The sequence below is a fragment of the Heptranchias perlo genome, chromosome 23 (genome assembly GCF_035084215.1).
Source record: "Heptranchias perlo isolate sHepPer1 chromosome 23, sHepPer1.hap1, whole genome shotgun sequence".
In the NCBI taxonomy this organism is placed as follows: Eukaryota; Metazoa; Chordata; class Chondrichthyes; order Hexanchiformes; family Hexanchidae; genus Heptranchias; species Heptranchias perlo.
Genome location: NC_090347.1, coordinates 4,994,275 through 5,018,030, shown reverse-complemented (window position 1 = coordinate 5,018,030; position 23,756 = coordinate 4,994,275). Strand labels below are relative to the sequence as shown.

Sequence of the window (23,756 nt, the reverse complement as noted above, 5' to 3'; positions counted from 1 at the left end):
ACTGCAATGTGACTTACCAGTCCTCCAGATGATCAAGGTATGAAACCCCATATTGACAGTCTGCCTTCCCACGATTAACCACCAGATTGGCTCAATTACTAAATTCCATTTGGCTTGGAAAAATGATTCAGCATAACTCTCAACTGGGAAGATCAGAGGTTACCTGAAATAGAGCACATAGATTGATACAATTAAAAGTGATTTGTAGAGTATATCTAAAATCTAAATGTCTGTACAAAGCTAGGTACTGAAGAACAATTATTGTTGGAGATGTGCAGATTAGAGCTAGCCTTGATACATATGTTCTGAAGGTGCCCAGTAATTTTTTTTTTGCAGTTTTGGAGATCGTAGAATTCACTGGAAGAATGGCGGCCAAACTGTGGAACTCTCCTCAGTGTATGCCACATTCAAGTGGATTCAACACAGGAAAGGTTAACCCCAGTTTATTGCTGGGGGGGGGGGGGGGGTGGGGAAGAATAGTTCTGCAGGAACCAAAGGGACTCCAAATGGAAAAAAAACTGACATGCGAGACTGGATATCCATGGGAAGAGATGAATTCCAACAGAATTGATATCTGGTCTGAGAGGTGGTGGAGGATGGAATAGTGGTTGCAAAAGATGTGGCTTATTTGTAGTTGCTGAACGATAGATAGTTGCCAGATTTTCTAGGTCATTTGGGGTGGAAGGGAAAAAAGCTTTGGAGCTACCCACAGATCTTGGTAGGACAACCAAGGATCAGAATTAAGAATATTTAGGAAGAAGTCTGTTAGTTAATTATTTTGACCACTGAGGAGATCATGACTGTGAGGAAAAATAACAAAAGTAAAGTTTTTGAAAGATGCAACAAATTAGTACTATATTGCCTGAATGATTTATGTTCTTCCTGTGTTGCAAAGATTGTTATGGTCACTAGTAAATCTTCTGTGGCATTGCCCAATTGAAGAGCTGATTGGGCATTAAATAAAAGAGGAAAAATGGGCCAGGTGGATTAAAATGTGGGCTGTGAATTGAAAAAAGAGGTTCAATTGAGGTTTAAACAGATGGAGAGGAATACAAATAAGATCCAGGTGACAGTGGATTGGGAATTTGAAAAGGAGAAAGAGGCACAATTGGGAGTTAAAGAGTGTATAGGGAATGTTTAAAAAAAGTCAGGATGAAGATTTTAAAACAGTAGAAGGTAAAGAGGTGCAATATGGTTGAAAAAAGAATGAGTGGGAAAACTTCTGACTGGGTCTCGGTTGGGGTTGGAATTGGGATTAGTGTTGGAGATGGGGCCAAGGCACAGATGCAAGGCTGAGGTATCCAGGAGAGGAGGAAAAATCAAATTTGTGACAGGAATTGGATGGGTCCGGGTGCGAGGGCCAATGTAGAATGTGTAAAAAAATATCAGAGCAGGGCCAGTAAATGGGAGAGAGGGGTGGGGAATAATACAGGTGGGGGAACAGGATCAGGACTGGGAGCAGGGCCAGCATGAATTTCAAAGTGGGAATGCATGGGTGAGGAGCAGGGACGGTATAAAGATTGCTGTTGGAAAAAAAAGGGGAAAAAGTTAAACCAGAGAAGCAATATATTTTTAAAAATCTGCTGCTAAAAGGCTGTAAAAATAGTCGTCAAAGTGGTAATTTACATTAGTTCAGAGATGCTCCAGTACAATGACACAGACCGAGAGGAGAACCACAGATATCGTGAGCTTTCAGGAACTGCACAGAGAAAGTGCCACAGTGTCACCGGCTAGATGGCGACCTCAAGTGTGACATCCCATTGTTGACAGAGATAAATATTGAATTCCAGCACTGACTTTAAATGTTGGGGATTGAACAGTGGGGTGGAAAAAGAGGCAAAATTTGGGGTTAAAGAGGGACAGGAATTAAAAAAAGAATGGGTTAGGAATTCAAAAAGAAGCACAATTGAGGATTAAAGAGGTGAGAATTTTTTTAAAAGGGCCAGAATGGAGAGTTAAAAACAGTTGAAACAAAGGGGCACTACAGGGAGTGAAGTAATCTTGACAACAGGAAACTAAGTTTTTAGAATAGGATGTGCATGCATGCACAAGATTTTTAATATACTAGTGGCTGTACCATAGTGTTGCACATGGTAAGACAAAGAATATAGTCTCTCACCTTTCTCTGCAGTCTTCTTGTTGCTATTTTTCTCTCCTTTTCTTTTGGGTGGGTGGTGGTGGATGGTGTGGCAGGAATGGAGACACTGATGTATGCAAGCTACATTTTCGGTGGGAATCTTCGGGAAAGTGTGGCTCTCAGCAGATACATTCCCATCCCTCTTTCATCAATTGTGCTTCCCCACTCCCTCACCTCCACTCTATCTCCTAAACCTTTGCCTTCTCATTACTTTCTCTCCTTTTTACTACCCCTCAATCCCATCACTATCCCTATTTTTTTCTTCATTGAACTACTCACTCAACCCCTGTATCCTCCATTCCCCCTTGTTCTGCTGTCATTCACCTCACCCTTTAACTATCTATCCACATCCCCACTCCCATTTGCTTCTCCAAGTGTGGGCGTTTCCCTCATCTTCTCCCCTCCCCTACCTTCCTATCTGTTTCCCTGAGGTGGCTTTGTTCGGTTTCAAAATTTAACTTACTTATTTTTTTAAAGAAATCAGATTAAAATGAGGAAGGACATCCTCTCCCTCCTGGTCTTAGAAGGGTGCCCAGAAGTAGGCCATAGGGCTTGTGTCCCCCACCCCCAATCAGAGGAGCTGAGGGGGACAAGCAACAAGGTAATGGAGGACACGAAAGGTAAACCTCCTTTTTTCAGGTCCCCCGTTAGATCTTAGGGCTTCTTGTTGCAGCAACAGTTGAATTTTCACCTCCATTCCTGGGCAGAAGGCTCTGTCAAGAGCAGACATATGCATAGGGTCTAGGGTAATGTTCTGAAATAGCAAATATGTATGGATTCAGGTCAAGTCATGGAAGTGCACTTTGAGCAGTCTCTGCCTGACTTGTTGGGGGGGAGGGGAAGGAAATTGGCCCTGGTATTTCATCTTTCTCCTGAGCAATCTGCACCCTGTCTTTTTTCTTTCCTCAATTTTCCCCATTTGTTTTAACCTTTGGATCCTGCCATATCTTTTCACTGTTTTAGGTATTCTTTTAATGACTTTTCACTGCCTCACCAAGATGATCTTTTATATTATCTGACAGTTTACTATTAAGCAGTTTAAAGTTCATTCAATTCTTTAATTTCCTCTCAGATGCTGACTGACCTGCTGTATATTTCCAGCATTTTCTGTTCAGATTTCCAGCTTTTAAAAAATGTTAAATGCTTTAATCCTTTAATCATTAGTGATTAACAATTTATCATTCAAGGTGATGTTTTTAAACACATGCGGGAAGAGCTGCGGAAACCCTGGAAAAATGAAATGAACTATTCTATTACCTACCCTCCCTTCCTTCATCCCACCATTGGCGGCCGTTACTTCAACCATCTAGGACCCACACTCTGGAATCCTCCACCTGTCTCTCACCTTTTTAAAAACCCCCCTTAAAACCCACCTCTTCGACCAAGCTTTTGGTCACCTCTCCTAACAGCTCCTTCTTTGGCTCGGCACTCATTGTTTCCTTGGAATATTTTTTCTGTTAAAGGTGCTATATAAATGCAGTTGTTCTTGATGTGACATTTCATTGCTTTTAAACAAAGGAGATTTAGAAAAACAATATAATTACTCTTTTTCTAAATCACATACCCAAATCAACTTTCATCTCCTAAAGAGTAATAAGATGGAGGCATGCTTATACTATTATTTATTTGCAAGATTGTGTTTATTGATTTTTATACAAGGTCACATAAATGACCAATACATTTAACAGCAAGTTCAAACAGTTGTTCAATCCAAAACACGAAGATGATACTAGATTGGAAATGACATAATCAAATCGGTATAGACATTTCAACTTCCCAGCAGGAGACCACCTACAGACTTAAATTTGTCGTTCATTATACTCATCCAATTCTATTTGATAGCTAGATCAGCTGAGACTTGCACTGAAATGTTTCTTCAACTCTTCCTTGGTCTCTCCAGCATGTTCTCTCTCTTGGCACTTGAAGAAATCTATTTCCAATTTTTAACTAAAGAGTCCTGGAGAAACTGGATTAAAGATTGACATCTAGTAGCCCTAGTGCATTAAATTAGAGAAATAGAGAGACACCACACTAAAAGTAGAGCCAATTTAGTGATTTAGTGTGGAGCCAATAAGCTCCAGAATTTGTGTCTCAATTGGCAGCCGAATCTTACATTATTTGTGATGGTGGTAAACTTTTATTGAAACTTGTATTGTGGTGCGAATTATATTTGGTGAGAACAATTAAAATCTATCCTTTTTCCACATTGTTGTGTATTTGCTTGCTTTGTAAGGAGCAGAAACATTTATTAGTTTCAGCCTGTGATGTTGTAAGCACTTCTGAAATTATTTATATACATGTAAAACTGTCATAAGGCTTCAACCTTTTGAATAAATTATAACTACAGTTTTGCTACATCAGAATTTTTTTAAAAAATCAATACACCAATTTTGGCATTTATTCTACCAATTGCATAGAATTTTTATTTCATCTTCTTAAATCTTCTAATGTTCAGCAAAGGTCAAAATCTGTCACTATTAATAATTTTAGTTCTTGCCATGTAGTGTATCATTACATTCTCTTTGTAAACTGCACCAAACATAAGAATCAATAAGAATTTGTTTCAATCAAACCCCTGTTAATTTCACAACGTGTCAGAAATTATATAACAGAAATCTTCTGAAATCTTTTCTAACAACTGAACTACATGCAGATTAATGGACACTTGTAAGTGGTTGTAAAGTAGCAATCTCACCGAAGGGTTCAGGTAGTGTCAAGATACAAGAGCAGAGCTCAGTGTTTTCTATATTTTCATTCCATCATACTGTTTTTAAATCATTCCTGTTTTAACTACATTAATATTGATTTTGCCAATTACAGCTAACCATTGTGTAAACTGTGAAAGGACAATGCAAGTGGCAAAAGTGGGTTTATTTTGGTGGAGCCTATGTCCTACCTGACATGGCTATAGCCTTACCTATTGCTTTCATTTGATGATTTATTTCATGTAGACTAGGTCTCATTGTCAGCAAGGACACTAACCGACACTGACCTCCCTGTTATCAATTTATTGTTATGTCAACTGCGGGTTTGAGATAATTTGAAGTTAGTTATGTAGAAACGCATTGCTACTACAGGTTTTATTACATGGCATAAATCAATCGTACAACAGATAATTGATTTTTAGTTATACCACAAAGATGTAAAAATAAGACTAAGTGATTAATTTCAACAGATGTGGATTCTAATACCTGCTGTAATTGAATACGCGTTATTTTGTTTGAAGCTCCATGATATCACACTGCTAGATGAAGAGTCACTTTTTAAGTTTAGGCTTATGCTGTCTTATTTTTGCCTGTAACAGGGACAATTCAATATTGCAATTTACACCTGCAACTCAGGAATGAGAACCTGACATGGAAAAAAAGCCCAGAATTTATATTAAGCCCAGAAAATATATTTTTGCTCTTGTGTGTGTGCAGAACATTGCAGTAGTATTCTGAGAAAGCTATTTACCAATACAGAGCAAGTTTTACATCATTGTGAATCTAAAAATCATCATTCATTTTCTACAAATTCAATGAGACAGTTTCCCACTTTCTTTCTAATTCAATTTGTAAATATCTAGCATTTCAAAGCAAATTCCACATCTTGCACCTTAGTTGTTTTTACTAACTTCAATCTTGAGCCACATTCACAGTTCAAGATTTTGTATCAATACTTATTCAGTTACCAGGAGCTGGAGTAAGAGACTTTTCATTCTGTATAAATTGAGATAAATGGACATCATTAAAAATGTAGTGCCTCTAAACAATACATTAATGGACTTCTTTTGTGAGCAATATGAGATAATATTAAATACCACTAAAATACTGTGGCAGGTTAATATCACCACAAATTTTTATATTCTTTTCCTTTACAAACAATAAATTACACAACCTGTTCATAGCTTTCAGCATTTTAAGATCAGACCACATTCTCCCTCAATTTTCTTTTCTTCAGTAAGATCAACTTCAGTTGTGTCAACCGATCCTCACAACTTTCTTCAGTTCAATACTTTGAAATTTAGCCCTTCAAATATTAGCACGTTCTTATGAAATTTCTTTCATACTAATACATTAGGCTTAGTAGGCCAATATTTAACGGGCTGAATTTTAAGGCATCAAGAATCACCCGTGTTGCTCATTTGTAAACTGTCTTCAACATATTAGTGAAATATATCTAGGCTACACACAGTATTCCAAAAGTTACCTCACCAATGACTTATACAGGGGTTAAAATAACCCATTTTGAAAATGTGAAATGACTTGAGATGCATCCCAAACTTGATAATAACTTCATACTGACTGAATATTTTAAATTATTAGTCAATGTATCATTTTTCTTTACAATCTTTACCAACAGATACCTACCTGTTACTGTACGTACTTTTCCTAGACACTGTGGCCTTGAGTGGGAATTATTCAAGAGCCACTTTGACGGCTTTTGCCACTTTTTGGATTTCTCATTAGAAGTGGAGGAGATATACAATACGTCTGTCCATACATGGGCAGACGTATTGTGATGGCATGCAAATGATGGAAATATGTTAATTGTTTGTGCCATAGCAACATTGAACGCGAGGCTTGCCTATATGTTCCTGGTGTCCAGCATTGCTATTGGCGGTGAAGGGGCAATTTAAATATTAACGAGCCCAAAAGCCCCCGTGATCGATTGCTATGGTGCTTTTTAAAAGACATTTCATAAAACAAAATTAAAAATTTTCTGGCTGGCAAAGAGGCTGATGGCCATGCTTCATTGTGGCAGACTTCTAAGGTCTGCTGTATCCAAACACTGCCCCCTCCAGGGGGATCCACTGGCAATTGCCAGGACACCCGCTTAAAAAATGCAAATGACCCCTATCCTGGAAAGTTGTCCAGGGTCAGAGGTACAACCTTCTTGCGGGCTGAGGATGCACTAGGATTCTTCAATGGCAGAAAATCCAGGCCTATGAAGTTACATCATAAATTAAATTTAAACAGTCACAAAAAATATTGTCACACTCATTTCTTTTCTGATTACAATTTAAAACAGAATTTTAGAACTTTGCATTCAGTACAAGTAAACTGTGTAATTTTACCTGTGAACTGGAAGGATGGTGACTAGTACTGAAGAATTTTTCAGGAGTGGGTTCTAATAGGCGTATGCCCTGTGGAAAGAGATTTACAGTGAGCGTTACTCAGCCTTTCCCCCATCCCTTCAACAATTCTGATCTGGGAACCAGGGAAATGATCACAGTTATAGAAGGAAGTTTGGAGTGCTGAAAAACTAACATGTAGAAAGTGTCTATAGGTTAGAAATTGAGCAGGATAAAGACCAAGAAGAAAAGAGGAAAGCAAAAAGGGCAAGGGATAGAGGTAAGATTAAAAAAAAAGAGGAAATAATAAGGAAGATATCAGAAGAAGGAGGGAATAAAGAATAAGATTGTAAAACAGACAAAGGCAAGTTTGAATTGTATGTACATACATGCTCAATGTATTCCGAATAAAATTGGAGAACAAAAGGAACAAATTACAAAGTGGAGTACAATATAATAGAACTAATCGAGAGATGGCTTAGCCTAGAGCAGAACTGGGAGCTAAACATTCATAGTTTCAGGAGGAATGGAGTAGGAAAAAATGAGGAGGGGTGGCAATATTCATTGAAGATTCAGTTAAAGCACTGGAACTGACAAATGTAATGAGTTCTTTGAGGAAATAATGGAATGTATTGATGAAGGAAATACAGTGGATGTTATGTTTATGGATTTTCAAAAGATGGTTGACAAGGTGTTGCATAAGAAGCTTGTTAATAAGATGAAGAAGCGTGGAAATAAAAGGAGTGTTACAGTGTAGATAGGAATTTGGTTAAAGAACAGAAATCCTTAGAGTTGTAGTTAATGGATGTTTTTCAGGCTGGAGGGATGTGAACAGTGGTGTCCCACAGGGGGCAGTACAGGGACTATTGCTTTTCTCAATAATATATATATAAATATAAACGATCTGGACTTGGGAGAAGGGAGACAATAGAGATCATGGTTAACTGTGAAAAGGACTGTAAGTGAGTTCAGGAGGATATTGACAGTGTGATAGGTTGGGCAGGTAGATATCAGATGAAATTGAGGTACTACTGATCGTAGCTACTGACTGATCGTATCTCGGAGCTGGAGTTGCGGGTGGATTCACTGTGGAGCATCCGCGATGCAGAGAAACTCGTGGATAGCACGTTTAGCGAGTTGGTCACACCGCAGGTAAAGGGAGTACAGGCAGGAAGTGAATGGGTGACCACCAGGCAGAGTAATAGGGTGCAGGCAGGTAGTGCAGGGGTCCCCTGTGGCCATCCCCCTCTCAAACAGGTATACCGTTTTGGATGCTGTTGGGGGAGATGGCTCACCAGGGGAAGGTGACAGCAGCCAGGTTCATGGCACCGTGGCTGGCTCTGCTGCACAGGAGGGCAGGAAAAAGAGTGGCAGAGCTATAGTGATAGGAGACTCGGTTGTAAGGGGAATAGACAGGCGTTTCTGCGGACGCAACCGAGACTCCAGGATGGTATGTTGCCTCCCTGGTGCAAGGGTCAGGGATGTCTCGGAGCGGCTGCAGGACATTCTGGAGGGGGAGGGTGAACAGCCAGTTGTCGTGGTGCATATAGGTACCAACGATATAGGTAAAAAACAGGATGAGGTCCCACAAGCTGAATTTAGGGAGTTAGGAGTTAAACTAAAAAGTAGGACCTCAAAGCTAGTAATCTCAGGATTGCTACCAGTGCCACGGGCTAGTCAGAGTAGGAATGACAGGATAGCTAGGATGAATACGTGGCTTGAGAAATGGTGCAAGAGGGAGGGATTCAAATTCCTGGGCCATTGGAACCGGTTCTGGGGGAGGTGGGACCAGTACAAATTGGACGGTCTGCATCTGGGCAGGCTCCAATGTCCTAGGGGGAGTGTTTGCTAGTGCTGTTGGGGAGGGTTTAAACTAATGTGGCAGGGGGATGGGAACCGATGCAGGAAGTCAGTGGGAAGTAAAGTGGTGACAGAAACAAAAGGCAGTAAGGGAGAGTGTACAAAACATGACCGGACAGATGGTCTGAGAAAGCAGGGCAAAGACCAAGGGAAGTCTAGATTAAACTGCATTTATTTCAATGCAAGAAGTCTGATGGGCAAGGCAGATGAACTCAGGGCATGGATGGGTACATGGGACTGGGATGTTATAGCTATTACTGAAACATGGCTAAGGGAGGGGCAGGACTGGCAGCTCAATGTTCCAGGGTACAGATGCTATAGGAAAGATAGAGCAGGAGGTAAGAGAGGAGGGGAAGTTGCGTTCTTGATTAGGGAGAACATCACGGCAGTAGTGAGAGGGGATATATCCGAGGGTTCGCCCACTGAGTCTATATGGGTAGAACTGAAAAATAAGAAGGGAGAGATCACTTTGATAGGATTGTACTACAGACCCCCAAATAGTCAACGGGAAATTGAGGAGCAAATATGTAAGGAGATTACAGACAGCTGCAAGAAAAATAGGGTGGTAATAGTAGGGGATTTTAACTTTCCCAACATTGACTGGGACAGCCATAGCATTAGGAGCTTGGATGGAGAGAAATTTGTTGAGTGTATTCAGGAGGAATTTCTCATTCAGTATGTGGATGGCCCGACTAGAGAGGGGGCAAAACTTGACCTCCTCTTGGGAAATAAGGAAGGGCAAGTGACAGAAGTGTTAGTGAGGGATCACTTTGGGACCAGTGATCATAATTCCATTAGTTTTAAGATAGCTATGGAGAATGATAGGTCTGGCCCAAAAGTTAAAATTCTAAATTGGGGAAAGGCCAATTTTGATGGTATTAGACAGGAACTTTCAGAAGTTGATTGGGAGAGTCTGTTGGCAGGCAAAGGGACGTCTGGTAAGTGGGAGGCTTTCAAAAGTGTGTTAACCAGGGTTCAGGGTAAGCACATTCCTTATAAAGTGAAGGGAAAGGCTGGTAGAAGTAGGGAACCTTGGATGACTCGGGAGATTGAGGCCCTAGTCAAAAAGAAGAAGGAGGCATATGACATGCATAGACAGCTGGGATCAAGTGGATCCCTTGAAGAGTATAGAGATTGCCGGAGTAGAGTTAAGAGAGAAATCAGGAGGGCAAAAAGGGGACATGAGATTGCTTTGGCAGATAAGGCAAAGGAGAATCCAAAGAGCTTCTACAAATACATAAAGGGCAAAAGAGTAACAAGGGAGAGAGTAGGGCCTCTTAAGGATCAACAAGGTCATCTATGTGCGGAACCACAAGAGACGGGTGAGATCCTGAATGAATATTTCACATCGGTATTTACGGTTGAGAAAGGCATGGATGTTAGGGAACTTGGGGAAATAAATAGTGATGTCTTAAGGAGTGTACATATTACAGAGAGGGAGGTGCTGGACGTCTTAACGCGCATCAAGGTAGATAAATCTCCGGGACCTGATGAAATGTATCCCAGGACGTTATGGGAGGTTAGGGAGGAAATTGCGGGTCCCCTAGCAGAGATTTTTGAATCATCGACAGCTAGAGGTGAGGTGCCTGAAGATTGGAGGGTAGCAAATGTTGTGCCTTTGTTTAGAAGGGCGGCAGGGAAAAGCCTGGGAACTACAGACCGGTGAGCCTGACATCTGTAGTGGGTAAGTTGTTAGAGGGTATTCTGAGAGACAGGATCGACAGGCATTTGGAGAGGCAGGGACTGATTAGGAACAGTCAGCATGGTTTTGTGAAAGGAAAATCATGTCTCACGAATTTGCTTGAGTTTTTTGAAGGGGTAACCAAGAAGATCGATGAGGGCTGTGCAGTAGACGTGGTCTACATGGACTTTAGCAAAGCCTTTGACAAGGTACCGCATGGTAGGTTGTTACATAAGGTTAAATCTCACGGGACCCAAGGTGAGGTAGCCAATTGGATACAAAATTGGCTTGACGACAGAAGACAGAGGGTGGTTGTCGAGGGTTGTTTTTCAAACTGGAGGCCTGTGACCAGCGGTGTGCCTCAGGGATCGGTGCTGGGTCCGCTGTTATTTGTTATTTATATTAATGATTTGGATGAGAATTTAGGAGGCATGGTTAGTAAGTTTGCAGATGACACCAAGATTGGTGGCATTGTGGACAGTGAAGAAGGTTATCTAGGATTGCAACGGGATCTTGATCAATTGGGCCAGTGGGCCGATGAATGGCAGATGGAGTTTAATTTAGATAAATGTGAGGTGATGCATTTTGGTAGATCGAATCGGGCCAGGACCTACTCCGTTAATGGTAGGGCGTTGGGGAGAGTTATAGAACAAAGAGATCTAGGAGTACAGGTTCATAGCTCCTTGAAAGTGGAGTCACAAGTGGATAGGGTGGTGAAGAAGGCATTCGGCATGCTTGGTTTCATTGGTCAGAACATTGAATACAGGAGTTGGGATGTTTTGTTGAAGTTGTACAAGACATTAGTAAGGCCACACTTGGAATACTGTGTACAGTTCTGGTCACCCTATTATAGAAAGGATATTATTAAACTAGAAAGAGTGCAGAAAAGATTTACTAGGATGCTACCGGGACTTGATGGTTTGACTTATAGGGAGAGGTTAGATAGACTGGGACTTTTTTCCCTGGAGAGTAGGAGGTTAAGGGGTGATCTTATAGAAGTCTATAAAATAATGAGGGGCATAGATAAGGTAGATAGTCAAAATCTTTTCCCAAAGTTAGGGGAGTCTATAACGAGGGGACATAGATTTAAGGTGAGAGGGGAGAGATACAAAAGGGTCCAGAGGGGCAATTTTTTCACTCAAAGGGTGGTGAGTGTCTGGAACGAGCTGCCAGAGGCAGTAGTAGAGGCGGGTACAATTTTGTCTTTTAAAAAGCATTTGGACAGTTACATGGGTAAGATGGGTATAGAGGGATATGGGCCAAGTGCAGGCAATTGGGACTAGCTTAGTGGTATAAACTGGGCGACATGGACATGTTGGGCCGAAGGGCCTGTTTCCATGTTGTAAACTTCTATGACTCTATGACTCTACTTGAAAGTGTGAGATAATACATTTTGGAAAGAAGAATGAGAAAAGGATATATATATTTTAAATGTTAAAATTTTGAAATGAATAGAGCAGAGAGACTTAGGGGTTCAGGTGTACAAATCTTTAAAAGTAGAAGGACAATTTTATAAAGCTAGAAGGAAAGAACGAACTTGCATTTATATAGCGCCTATCACTACCTCAGGATATCCGAAAGCACTTTACAGCCAATTAAGTAACTTTGAAGTGCAATCACTGATATAATGTAAGGAAACATGGCAGCCAATTTGCACATAGCAAGTTCCCACAAACAGCAATGAGACAAATGACTATATAACATATTTTGGTGGTGTCAGTTGAGGGATAAATACTGGCCTGGACAATGGGAGAACTCCCTGCTCTTCTTGGAAAAGTGCTATGGGATATTTTACGTCCTCCTGAGAAGACAGGTTCTAGGTTTAACATCTCATCTGAAAGACAGTACCTCCGACATTGCAGCACTCTCTCAGTACTGCAGTGGAGTGTCAACCTTGCATTATGTGCTTAAGTCTCTGAAAGGGGACTTGAACCCACAACCTTCTGACTCAGAGGTGAGAGTGCTACCACTGAGCCAAGGCTAAAACCAAAAGCTGCAAAAAAAAGCATATGGATGCCTAGGAATGTGAGAAAAATGAAGTCAATTTGTCTATGAGATATTGTATTGAGGGTTAAAATCAGGATCACTAAAGGAATGAACTCTTGCTGGCTGAAATGTGGCAGAACCCTAGTCTACAAGTGATACATCTACAAGTGGCTGCTATAAAGTTAAGCAGTTTGATCACGTTAATATGTTTAAATGGCCAAGCTATTAAATCCAAATCTAATGATCCACTGGAGGTCCAGTGAAACAGTCATCTTACTGATTCAGGTAATGGTGCTGCTGGTTCCTTTTTGAAGATGAACTCGTGAATGGTATGAAACATAGGTGCAATGAGAGCTTGATCTACATCCTTCGCTCCTCCTGTGTTAAAGAGAATAGGGTCATTAAGGATGGTACCACATTGAACTAACTGCAACAAAGACAAGATTGAAGTTTCTAACTTTTGGATACAATGTTATTCCCAAAAGAATTGGCCATTCTGAGTTTCACATTGTACTACTGACTTAAAGGATTTTGGACATTTCAATATAAAACCAAAATACTAGATTTAAGGAAACTAAAAGGATTGGCTAGAAACCTGGATTAATGACCTGAAACTGACTGTTCAAGGCTGGGAAGGTTGGCTACATTCGAAAAGTCTTATTCAGCAGACTGTCCAGAAGGTTAAAGCTTGTTTTGCACTAGCAAGAGGGTATAAAACCAACTATCTTGGTAAGTTCGAGGAGACAGTCCGCGCGACAGTCCGCGAGACCGACCAGAGACAGCCCGTGAGACGGCCCCCTAGACGGCCTGCGAGACCGACCAGAGACAGTCCGCGAGACAACCCAGAAAGACAGCCTGCATGGACAGTCCACGAAGTGACCAGAGACCGACTAGAGACAGTCCAGAAGATCACCAAGCTGGATATCAATGGATTATTAACCTCTTAGTCTCACAAAGCAGAAGAATTGGCAATTCTGAGTTTCGTGTTGTACTACTGACTTAAAGGTTGGATGAATCTCTATCCGTAAAACTTCTTGTATTTGAATGTTAATAAAACGAATAATTACAAAAGTGATAAACCTTGATTGATTCTTACCTCTGATTACCCTAAAGAGTTAAGGGAGTTAAAACAAATACCTTACATTCATTAGCCCTAATAAGATTTTACAGATCCATGCCACAAAAATGTAATCATTCAGCAAAGGAAACTGAAAATTTGTATTGCAGTATTAAATTTCTCGATTTGTATAGAAAGAAATATAACCCTCTAAGTGCTTTTTGCCATGCAAATTTGACTGAAGTGTTTGGAAGAAAGGCTTTATGTTGCCATTGTAAGCGAAAGAAACTATTTTCCCACAATGAAGAGATTTTAATGTATGTTTTAACCTTTTAGATAATTGATAATTTAAAAAAAAAATCTATATTAAACTGGTAGCAGAACAATGCTAGTGTTCCGCCCCATTTAAATCAAACCAAACACTTAATTAAGCTTCGCTTAATATAGGTCTACAGGATAAGCTATCTTAGCCCACTTCTTCGACAATCTCCGCTACACTAAATGGTTTCTTACCTGTACACTTGGACCTCTTAGAGAATGAACTGTCAAAACTGTGAACTATGCAATAAGATTATTGAAATGTGGTGTACAACGTGCATGCACTTTATAAAACAGAAGAGTGAAGTGAATGAGGTATTATCATCACAAACGCATCAACCAAGTCTTAAGTTCCAACTAGCACCTGTGTCCAGTTTCAAAATTATATAATTTTACTTTACTTACCAGTAACCATACTGACTAGCAAACCTATTATAATTGTAGCCAGGCAACCAACTGGGGTATAGTATCCATAGGACAAGGAGCAGATATTTTCCATTATGCTGGCCCTAGAATATATTTTAAAAGTTACTGATAATAGACATTCCATATTGTATATTTAGTTTATTACGTTATTACAAAATCAAAGTTCTGAGACTTTGGGCCCCGATTTTAACTCCTCCTGCTTAGCAGAAACCAGGCGAGGGGCAGTTAAAATGAGGGGAATGACTTACCCCCTCCGATTCTGCTGCCTTCCTGCCGTGTCCCGACATTAACCTGCTCTTTACAGCAGGCGAGCAGGACACCCATCCCAAACTGGCAGGGCCCTCTTTAAGTATTCAGGTCGGGTCCCGATCTGTTATTTTAGTCTGATCCCTGAGCGATGGAGCAGAGACGGCTCCCTCTTCAGGCCTAATCTGCCAGGAGGTGGTTCATAGGTCAGAAGAGGCCCAGGAAGGTAAGTTTTAAATTTTCTTAGGTTTCCTTGTGGTCCAGGAGTGCTTCTCCAGGCCTCACAAGGAAACCTTGGGCCTTCCTTCCCTCGGGCTTCCCCCCTCCCCTGATCACCTTCAACCCCCAATCCCCCCCATACCACTTACCTGAATGCCGGGGACCGATCCCGCAGGTCTGCAGCTGTGGCCTCCTGCCTGCGAACTTTGCCAGGTAATGCAGCTGGCTGGGTTCGGACGGGACTCCGATTAAAGTTATGGTAATGAGGCCTGGCTGTTAAGATTGGCTGGGCCTCCACGTTCCTGGACTCTGCCGCCTGCTTTGGGGTTCGTGCATACCCCGTACCCAACCCACCCCGTAAGACTTTATTTGGGGAACTGAGTCAGAATGTATATTATCGCATCAACATTACGTTTAGTTATTCCTCTTGGGTTCTGCTGGTCTCCTGCCATAACTCCAGTGGGAGACTGGCAGAACCCCCAGAAAAACAACAAAGATGTGGTTGTGCTGGGAGTTCCCACTCCTGAGGCTGGAATGAATTATTCACAGTATTGATTTTGCTGTTTTATTGTCTGTGCAAACTGCAGAATCATGCTGTATCTTACGTTATATTCATACATGGTTTTAACAAACAAATTTTAAAAAATAAAAACCCGAATGACTTACGTTTTGTCTGGTGTTGGATATGTTACCATGGTTGTGACTAAAGATGTTACATTCACGGGGCTTGAGGTGGTGACATTAGGTAGCGGGCAGCCTGCTGTTGATGTCTTGAGTTTCCTTGTGAATTTAGCAGCAGGTGGGTACATTTGAGAACCGATTCCCAAAAACACAGAAAAGCTAAAACTAACGAGCATACCCACAAACGCTCCCTGGGAGAAATGAAATAAAGAAAAGGATATTTTCAGGACAGTACGAATACCATTTTTGATTGCAGTGGCCAGCTTCAGTGAATATTACCAGTTCATTGGAAATAGATATGCATTCATCTGACACAAATGCCTGGAATTTCTGCAGGGTTTCTCCCAATCTGCTGTCATAACTTTGGCAGAAACCCCAGAGAAATAGCATAAACATGTACTCCGTTTTTCCAGGGGTTTCCACCAATCTGGGAATATAGGAACATAGCAACAGGAGTAGGCCATTAACCACCTCGAGCCTGTTCGGCCATTCAATTAAATCATGGCTGATCTTAACTCCATCCACTCACCTGGGTTCCGTTACCCTTGCCTAACAAAAATCTATTAATCTCACAAAAAAAAAGTCCAGTCTGCAACTAGCCCATGTGAGTCCTCCTCACCGCACCTCCCCCCCCAACCGGCTTTGGTGAGCCGGCCGATTTCATGCCCTCCCACAGCTGGTGAGCAGCAGCGGGGCGCTCACAGCTCACGGGCTGCATGTAAATGAAACTCGGGCCTCAAAATGGCTTGGGCCTCATAGTGGTAACTACGGGCGCCGGCAGATGCACTCGACCCACCACTCACATGTTGTCACCTAAAGTTAAAATCGGCCCTGTAGTGTCAGTTTCCTTCTACTTATAACAGAGGTAAGTCCTAACTAAACTCACTTAGCTCTGGCACACAGACAGGCAAGTTAAATGCAAATGCTTTTTACATTCTACAATCGGATGCTAAAAGTATTAATTTTAACACTGATAAATTAAATATAATAGAACAGTTAGAATGTTAGTTTTGCTGAATACATGAAGCTATACGAGTAGATAATGAGTAGAAAGGAGAATGATTGGGCAATTTTTAACTGAAGAGCACATCGAGCGGGTGGTGGGTGGGGTGTGTGCTACTTATGCCCGATGATTCCAGCCAAAACCACTTACATGGTCAGGCCTCATCTAAATATTTTGGGATTGATCATTGATCATACACTGAAAGGATCTGGTCAGTGTGAAACAACTATTAATAAGCAAGTGCGACACTGGAGTCCGTCTGGAGGAAATTGAACTATTCACGCAACACAAAGTTTGACAGGTTAAACTAATATTGCACAGATCAATAGTGAGGCCAGTTCTGCAATATGACAAATGTAAGGAATCTTACAACACCAGGTTATAGTCCAACAGTTTTACTGTTGAACTATAACCTGGTGTTGTAAGATTCCTTACATTTGTCCACCCCAGTCCATCACTGGCATCTCCACATCACTGCAATATGACATGCAGTGTTGGTCACCGTACCTCAAAATAAAGGTGTAGTCAAGTAAAAAGGGATGACAGAAGATTAACCAGGGATGACCAGTTGTCGTGGTCCACGTAGGAACCAACGACATAGGTAGAACTAAGAATGGGGTTCTGCTGAGACAGTTTGAGGAGCTCGGGTCTTAATTAATAAGCAGAACCTCAAAGGTAATAATCTCTGGATCACTACCTGAGCCACATGCAAATTGGCATAGGGTCAAACGGATCGGAGAGTTAAATGCATGACTCAAAGAGTGGTGTGGGAGACAGGGGTTTCGATTCATGGAGCACTGGCACCAGTACTGGGAAAGAGGGAGCTGTTCTGTAGGGATGGGCTCCACTTAAAACGAGCTGGGACCAGTGTCCTGATGAATCGAATAACTAGGGCTGTAGAAAGGGCTTTAAACTAAAAAGGTGGGGGGGGAGGGGTCAGGTGAGGGGAAATTTAGAAATCTAAAGAGAAAAGTCAAGGCAATAGAGCAGTGTAGCGATTTGGGTAAAGATAAGCAGAGGGTGACAGGAAGGGACAGAGTGTTTAACGTAATAGTGCTTCAGTGAATAAAGTCAAAGCAGGGAAAAATGGTAAAAGGTTAAAATTAAATACTCTTTCATCTGAATGCATGAAGCATTCGTAACAAGATAGATGAATTAGTGGCACAAACAGAGATAAATAGGTTTGATCTAATAGCCATTACAGAGACGTGGTTGCAAGGTGGCCAATATTCCAGGGTACTTGACGTTTCAAAAAGACAGGCAGAAAGGAGAGGGGTGAGGGGTAGACCTGATAATAAAGGATGACATAAGGACAGTAGTGAGAAAGTATCATGGCTCGGAAAATCAGGAAGTAGAATCATTATGGATGGAAATAAGAAATAACAAGGGGCAGGAAACACTGGTGGGAGTAGTTTATAGGCACCCTAACAGTAACTATACCATTGGACAGAGTAGTATTCAAGAAATAATAGGAGCATGTAACAAAGGTAGTGCAATAATTGTGGGGGACTTTAATCTTCATATAGACTGGACAAATCAAATTGGCAAAGGTAGTCTGGGGGACGAGTTCATGGAATGCATTCGAGTCAGTTTCCTAGAACAATGCATCGTAGAATCATAGAAAATAGGAGCAAGAGTACGCCATTCGGCCCTTTGGGCCTGCTCTGCCATTCAAAATGATCATGGCTAATCGTCAAACTCAGTACCCTGTTCCCGCTTTTTCCCCAAATCCCTTGATCCCTTTAGCATTAAGAAATATATCTATCTCCTTCTTGAATATATTTAATGACTTGGCCTCCACTGCCTTCTGTGGTAGAGAATTCCACAGGTTCACCACCCTCTGAGTGAAGAAATTTCTCCTCGTCTCGGTTCTAAATGGCATACCCCGTATCCTGAGACTGTGACCCCTGGTTCTGGACTCCCCAGCCATCGGGAACATCCTCCCTGCATCTAGTCTCTCTAGTCCTGTTAAAATTTTATATATTTCGTGGAACCAACCAGGGAACAGGCTATTTTAGATCTTGTCTTGTGTAATGAGACAGGGTTAATTAGTAATCTCATAGTAAAGGATCCTCCTGGGAAGAGTGATCATAATATGATAGACGTACTTAAGTCCGAAACTAGAGTCTTAAACTTAAACAAAGCCAATGACATAGGTATGAGGGGCAAGTTGTCAAAGGTAGATTGGGAAATTAGATTAAAAGCTATGACGGTAGATAAGCAATGGCAAACATTTAAAGAAATATTTTATCATTCTCAATGAACATACATTCCATTGAGAAATAAAAACTCCAGGGGAAAAGTGATCTATCCGTGGCTAACTAAAGAAGTTAAGGATAGTATTAGATTAGAAGAAGAGGTTTATAATGTTGCGAAGAAGAGTAGTAAGCCTGAGGACTGGGAGAGATTTAGAAACCAACAAAGGATGACCAAAAAATTGATAAAAAGGGAGAAAATAGAATGAGAGTAAACTAGCAAGAAATATAAAAACAGATTGTAAGAGCTTCTACAAGTATGGAAAAAGGAAGAGAGTAGCAAAAGTAAACGTTGGTCCCTTAGAGGCTGAGACAGAAGAAATTATAATGGGGAATAAGGAAATGGCAGAGACGTTAAACAAATATTTTGTATCTGTCTTCACAGTAGAAGACACAAAAAGCATACCAGAAATAGTGGGGAACCAAGGGACTAATAAGAGTGAGGAACTTAAAGTAGTTAACGTCAGTAGAGAAAAAGAACTAGAGAAACTAATGGGACTAAAAGCCATTAAATCCCCTGGACCTGATGGCCTATATCCTAAAAGAGGTGGCTGCAGAGATAGTGGATGCATTGGTTGTGATCTTCCAAAATTCCCTAGATTCTATAACAGTCCCCGTGGATTGGAAGGTAGCAAATGTAACATCGCTATTCAAGAAAGGAGAGAGAGAGAAAACAGGGAACTACAGGCTAATTAGCCTGACATCAATCGTTGGGAAAATGCTGGAATCCATTATTAAGGAAATGCTAACAGGGCACTTAGAAAATCATAATATGATTAGGCAGAGTCAACACGGTTTTGTGAAAGGGAAATCATGTTTGACAAATTTCTTAGAGTTTTTTGAGGATGCAACTAGCAGGGTAGATAAAGGGGAACCAGTGGATGTAGTATATTTGGATTTTCAAAAGGCATTCGATAAGGTGCCACATAAAAGGCTGTTACACAAGATAAGGGCTCATGGGGTTGGGGATAATATATTAGCATGGATAGAGGATTGGTTAACGGACAGAAAACAGAGAGTAGGGATAAACGGGTCATTTTCAGGTTGGCAGGCTATAACTAGTGGAGTGCCGCAAGGATCTGTGCTTGGGCTTCAGCTATTTACAATCTATATTAATGACTTAGATGAAGGGACCAAGTGTAATGTATCCACATTTGCTGAAGATACAAAGCTAGGTGGGAAAGTAAACTGTGAGAAGGACACAAAGAGTCTGCAAAGGGATATGGACAGGTTAAGTGAGTGGGCAAGAAGGTGGCAGATGGAGTATAATGTGGGGAAATGTGATATTATTCACTTTGGTAGGAAGAATAGAAAAACAGAATATTTTTTAAATAGTGAGAAACTATTAAATGTTGGTGTTCAGAGAGATTTGGGTATCCTTGCACAAGAAACACAGAAAGTTAGCATGCAGGTACAGCAAGCATTAGGAAGGCAAATGGCATGTTGGCCTTTATTGCAAGGGCATTAGAGTACAAGAGTAAGGAAGTCTTGCTACAATTGTGCAGGACTTTGGTGAGACCACACCTGGAGTACTGTGTACAGTTTTGGTCTCCTTATCTAAGGAAGGATATACTTGCCTTAGAGGCGGCGCAATGAAGGTTCACTAGATTGATTTCTGGGATGAGAGAGTTGTCCTATGAGGAGAGATTGAGTAGAATGGGCCTATACTCTCTAGAGTTTAGAAGAATGGGAGGTGATCTCATTGAAACATGTAAGATTCTGAGGGGGCTTGACAGGGTAGATGCTGAGAGGTTGCTTCCCTTGGTTGGAGAGTCTAGAACTAGGGGACATAGTCTCAGGATAAGGGGTCGGCCACTTAAGACTGAGATGAGGAGGGATGTCTTCACTCAGAGGTTTGTGAGTCTTTGGAATTCTCTACCCCAGAGGGCTGTGGATGCTCAGTCGTTGAGTATATTCAAGGCTGAGATAGATAGATTTTTGGACTGAATGGGAATCAAGGGATATGGGGATCGGGCAGGAAAGTGGAGTTGAGGTCGAAGATCAGTCATGATCTTATTGAATGGCGGTGCAGGCTCGAGGGGATGTATAGCCTACTCTTGCTCCTATTTCTTATGTTCTTATGATTTCAGGCCTTAGGGGACCAAATCATGAGGAAAGGCTCAAGCATGTAAACTTACTTTCACTTGAGAAAAGAAAACTGAGGGTAAACATGCTATAAGTCTTTAAAACAATGAAAGAAGGAACAAGCAAAAGAATGAACTTGCATATTTCTAGCACCTTTCACATCCTCAGAACATTCCAAAGTCCTTCACAGCCAATTAATTACTTTTGAAGTGTAGTCACTTGTTATGTAAGAAAGCAACAGATATGATTCAAATTAGCAAACTATTTAATTTAGGCAATAAGTATAGGGTTAGAATATACAAGTTAAAAATTCACAAGCCTCAAGAAGGTGAGGGATTGGAAAAAACTTCTTTCCCCCACAGGATAGTGGTAAGTAGACCAGACTCCTAAAAAAGGTAGTTGACATAGGGTCATGGACACTTTTTAAAAAGGGACTTGGAACAATAGCAATTGGGAAGGAGCTGTGGGGCTATTAACTGTGCCACCAGCAAGCCCTTAAAATGGGGACCATGGAGTAGTCTATGTCAGTTCTTCAAGACCTGTCAAAGGCTTGAGATCTGATGTGGCTCTTCCAATTTTCAAACACTTTTTTTATCATGGGTTTCTTTTGCCTGCAATCATGAAGACATTGATGAACTGTTGACTGTTTCCCGAGACCTGCCATAGCTGTGCAATTGGCTGGTGGGAGCGTCCGATAAAAGGCGGGATTTCAGAGCGCTGAGAGGAGCCGAGCGGAGCTGCGACCGAGTTCGAAGTGACGTCAGGAATCAGATCGGGACGCGACACAGGGGAGGCACCTGATTGGTGAGTAGGTTCAGGTGAGTATTTCTCCTTATCTACAGTAACTGAAGTAAAAGGAAAGGGAAGGTCTGCAGGTCTTATAGGAAGTAGCGTTTATTTTTTAGTGAATCAAGGTCCCTAGTGTAGTTAACATTCTCTAAATTGAGAACAATTTAAAGGAGTAAACTCCTTAAAGGGAGTGGTAAGTAGTTTTTCTTTCCTTTTTTTTTCTCTTGACATTGTAGTTGTTCTTAAGCTAATTTAAGGGTTAAGTCATGGCAGGAGATCCCAGCGCCGTGTCATGTTCCTCTTGTGGGATGTGGGAATTCAGGGATCCTTCCTGTATCCCTGATTCCTTCACCTGCGGGAAGTGTGTCCAGCTGCAGCTATTGTTTGACCGCTTGACGGCTCTGGAGCTGCGGATGGACTCACTTTGGAGCATCCGCGATGCTGAGAAAGTCGTGGATAGCACGTTCAGTGAGTTGGTCACACCGCAGATAAAAATTACTGAGGGAGATAGTGAATGGGTGACCAACAGACAGAGGAAGAGTAGGAAGGCAGTGCAGGGGTCCCCTGCGGTCATCTCCCTCCAAAACAGGTATACCGTTTTGGATACTGTTGGCGGAGATGGCTCACCAGGGGAAGGTGGCAGTGGCCAGGTTCATGGCACCGTGGCTGGCTCTGCTGCACAGGAGGGCAGGAAAAAGAGTGGCAGAGCTATAGTGATAGGGGACTCGATTGTAAGGGGAATAGACAGGCGTTTCTGCGGACGCAACCGAGACTCCAGGATGGTATGTTGCCTCCCTGGTGCAAGGGTCAAGGATGTCTCGGAGCGGCTGCAGGACATTCTGGAGGGGGAGGGTGAACAGCCAGTTGTCGTGGTGCATATAGGCACCAACGATATAGGTAAAAAACAGGATGAGGTCCTACAAGCTGAATTCAGGGAGTTAGGAGTTAAACTAAAGAGTAGGACCTCAAAGGTAGTAATCTCAGGATTGCTACCAGTGCCACGGGTTAGTCAGAGTAGGAATGACAGGATAGCTAAGATGAATACGTGGCTTGAGAGATGGTGCAAGCTGGAGGGATTCAAATTCCTGGGCCATTGGAACCGGTTCTGGGGGAGGTGGGACCAGTACAAATTGGACGGTCTGCATCTGGGCAGGACTGGAACCAATGTCCTAGGGGGAGTGTTTGCCAGTGCTGTTGGGGAGGGTTTAAACTAATGTGGCAGGGGGATGGGAACCGATGCAGGAAGTCAGTGGGAAATAAAGTGGTGACAGAAACAAAAGGCAGTAAGGGAGAGTGTACAGAACATGACCGGACAGATGGTCTGAGAAAGCAGGGCAAAGACCAAGGGAAGTCTAGATTAAACTGCATTTATTTCAATGCAAGAAGTCTGATGGGCAAGGCAGATGAACTCAGGGCATGGATGGGTACATGGGACTGGGATGTTATAGCTATTACTGAAACATGGCTAAGGGAGGGGCAGGACTGGCAGCTCAATGTTCCAGGGTACAGATGCTATAGGAAAGATAGAGCAGGAGGTAAGAGAGGAGGGGGAGTTGCGTTCTTGATTAGGGAGAACATCACGGCAGTAGTGAGAGGGGATATATCCGAGGGTTCGCCCACTGAGTCCATATGGGTAGAACTGAAAAATAAGAAGGGAGAGATCACTTTGATAGGATTGTACTACAGACCCCCAAATAGTCAACGGGAAATTGAGGAGCAAATATGTAAGGAGATTACAGACAGCTGCAAGAAAAATAGGGTGGTAATAGTAGGGGACTTTAACTTTCCCAACATTGACTGGGACAGCCATAGCATTAGGGGCTTGGATGGAGAGAAATTTGTTGAGTGTATTCAGGAGGAATTTCTCATTCAGTATGTGGATGGCCCGACTAGAGAGGGGGCAAAACTTGACCTCCTCTTGGGAAATAAGGAAGGGCAGGTGACAGAAGTGTTAGTG

The 23,756-nt window shown here is 41.8% G+C and overlaps 1 protein-coding gene and 1 long non-coding RNA gene across 3 annotated transcripts in view; both read right to left on the bottom strand.

The window, feature by feature from the left end:
- The window catches only part of LOC137341033 (uncharacterized), a 42,312-nt gene extending 39,523 nt beyond the window's left edge, over nucleotides 1–2,789 (bottom strand). Inside the window, exon 1 of the long non-coding RNA XR_010966942.1 lies at nucleotides 18–2,789. This is a non-coding gene — a long non-coding RNA (uncharacterized lncRNA). The remainder of the gene's footprint in view (nucleotides 1–17) is intronic.
- A 966-nt stretch (nucleotides 2,790–3,755) lies between these two features.
- The window catches only part of LOC137341028 (sodium-coupled monocarboxylate transporter 1-like), a 78,185-nt gene continuing 58,184 nt past the window's right edge, over nucleotides 3,756–23,756 (bottom strand). For both annotated transcript variants that reach the window (XM_068003871.1, XM_068003872.1), the window contains 5 exons: nucleotides 15,653–15,858; nucleotides 14,501–14,604; nucleotides 12,998–13,098; nucleotides 7,197–7,265; nucleotides 3,756–5,838 (listed from right to left, as the gene is read on the bottom strand). In XM_068003871.1, coding sequence (XP_067859972.1) covers nucleotides 5,803–5,838; nucleotides 7,197–7,265; nucleotides 12,998–13,098; nucleotides 14,501–14,604; nucleotides 15,653–15,858 — 516 coding nt within the window. In that variant the 3' untranslated portion in view covers nucleotides 3,756–5,802. The remainder of the gene's footprint in view (nucleotides 5,839–7,196; nucleotides 7,266–12,997; nucleotides 13,099–14,500; nucleotides 14,605–15,652; nucleotides 15,859–23,756) is intronic.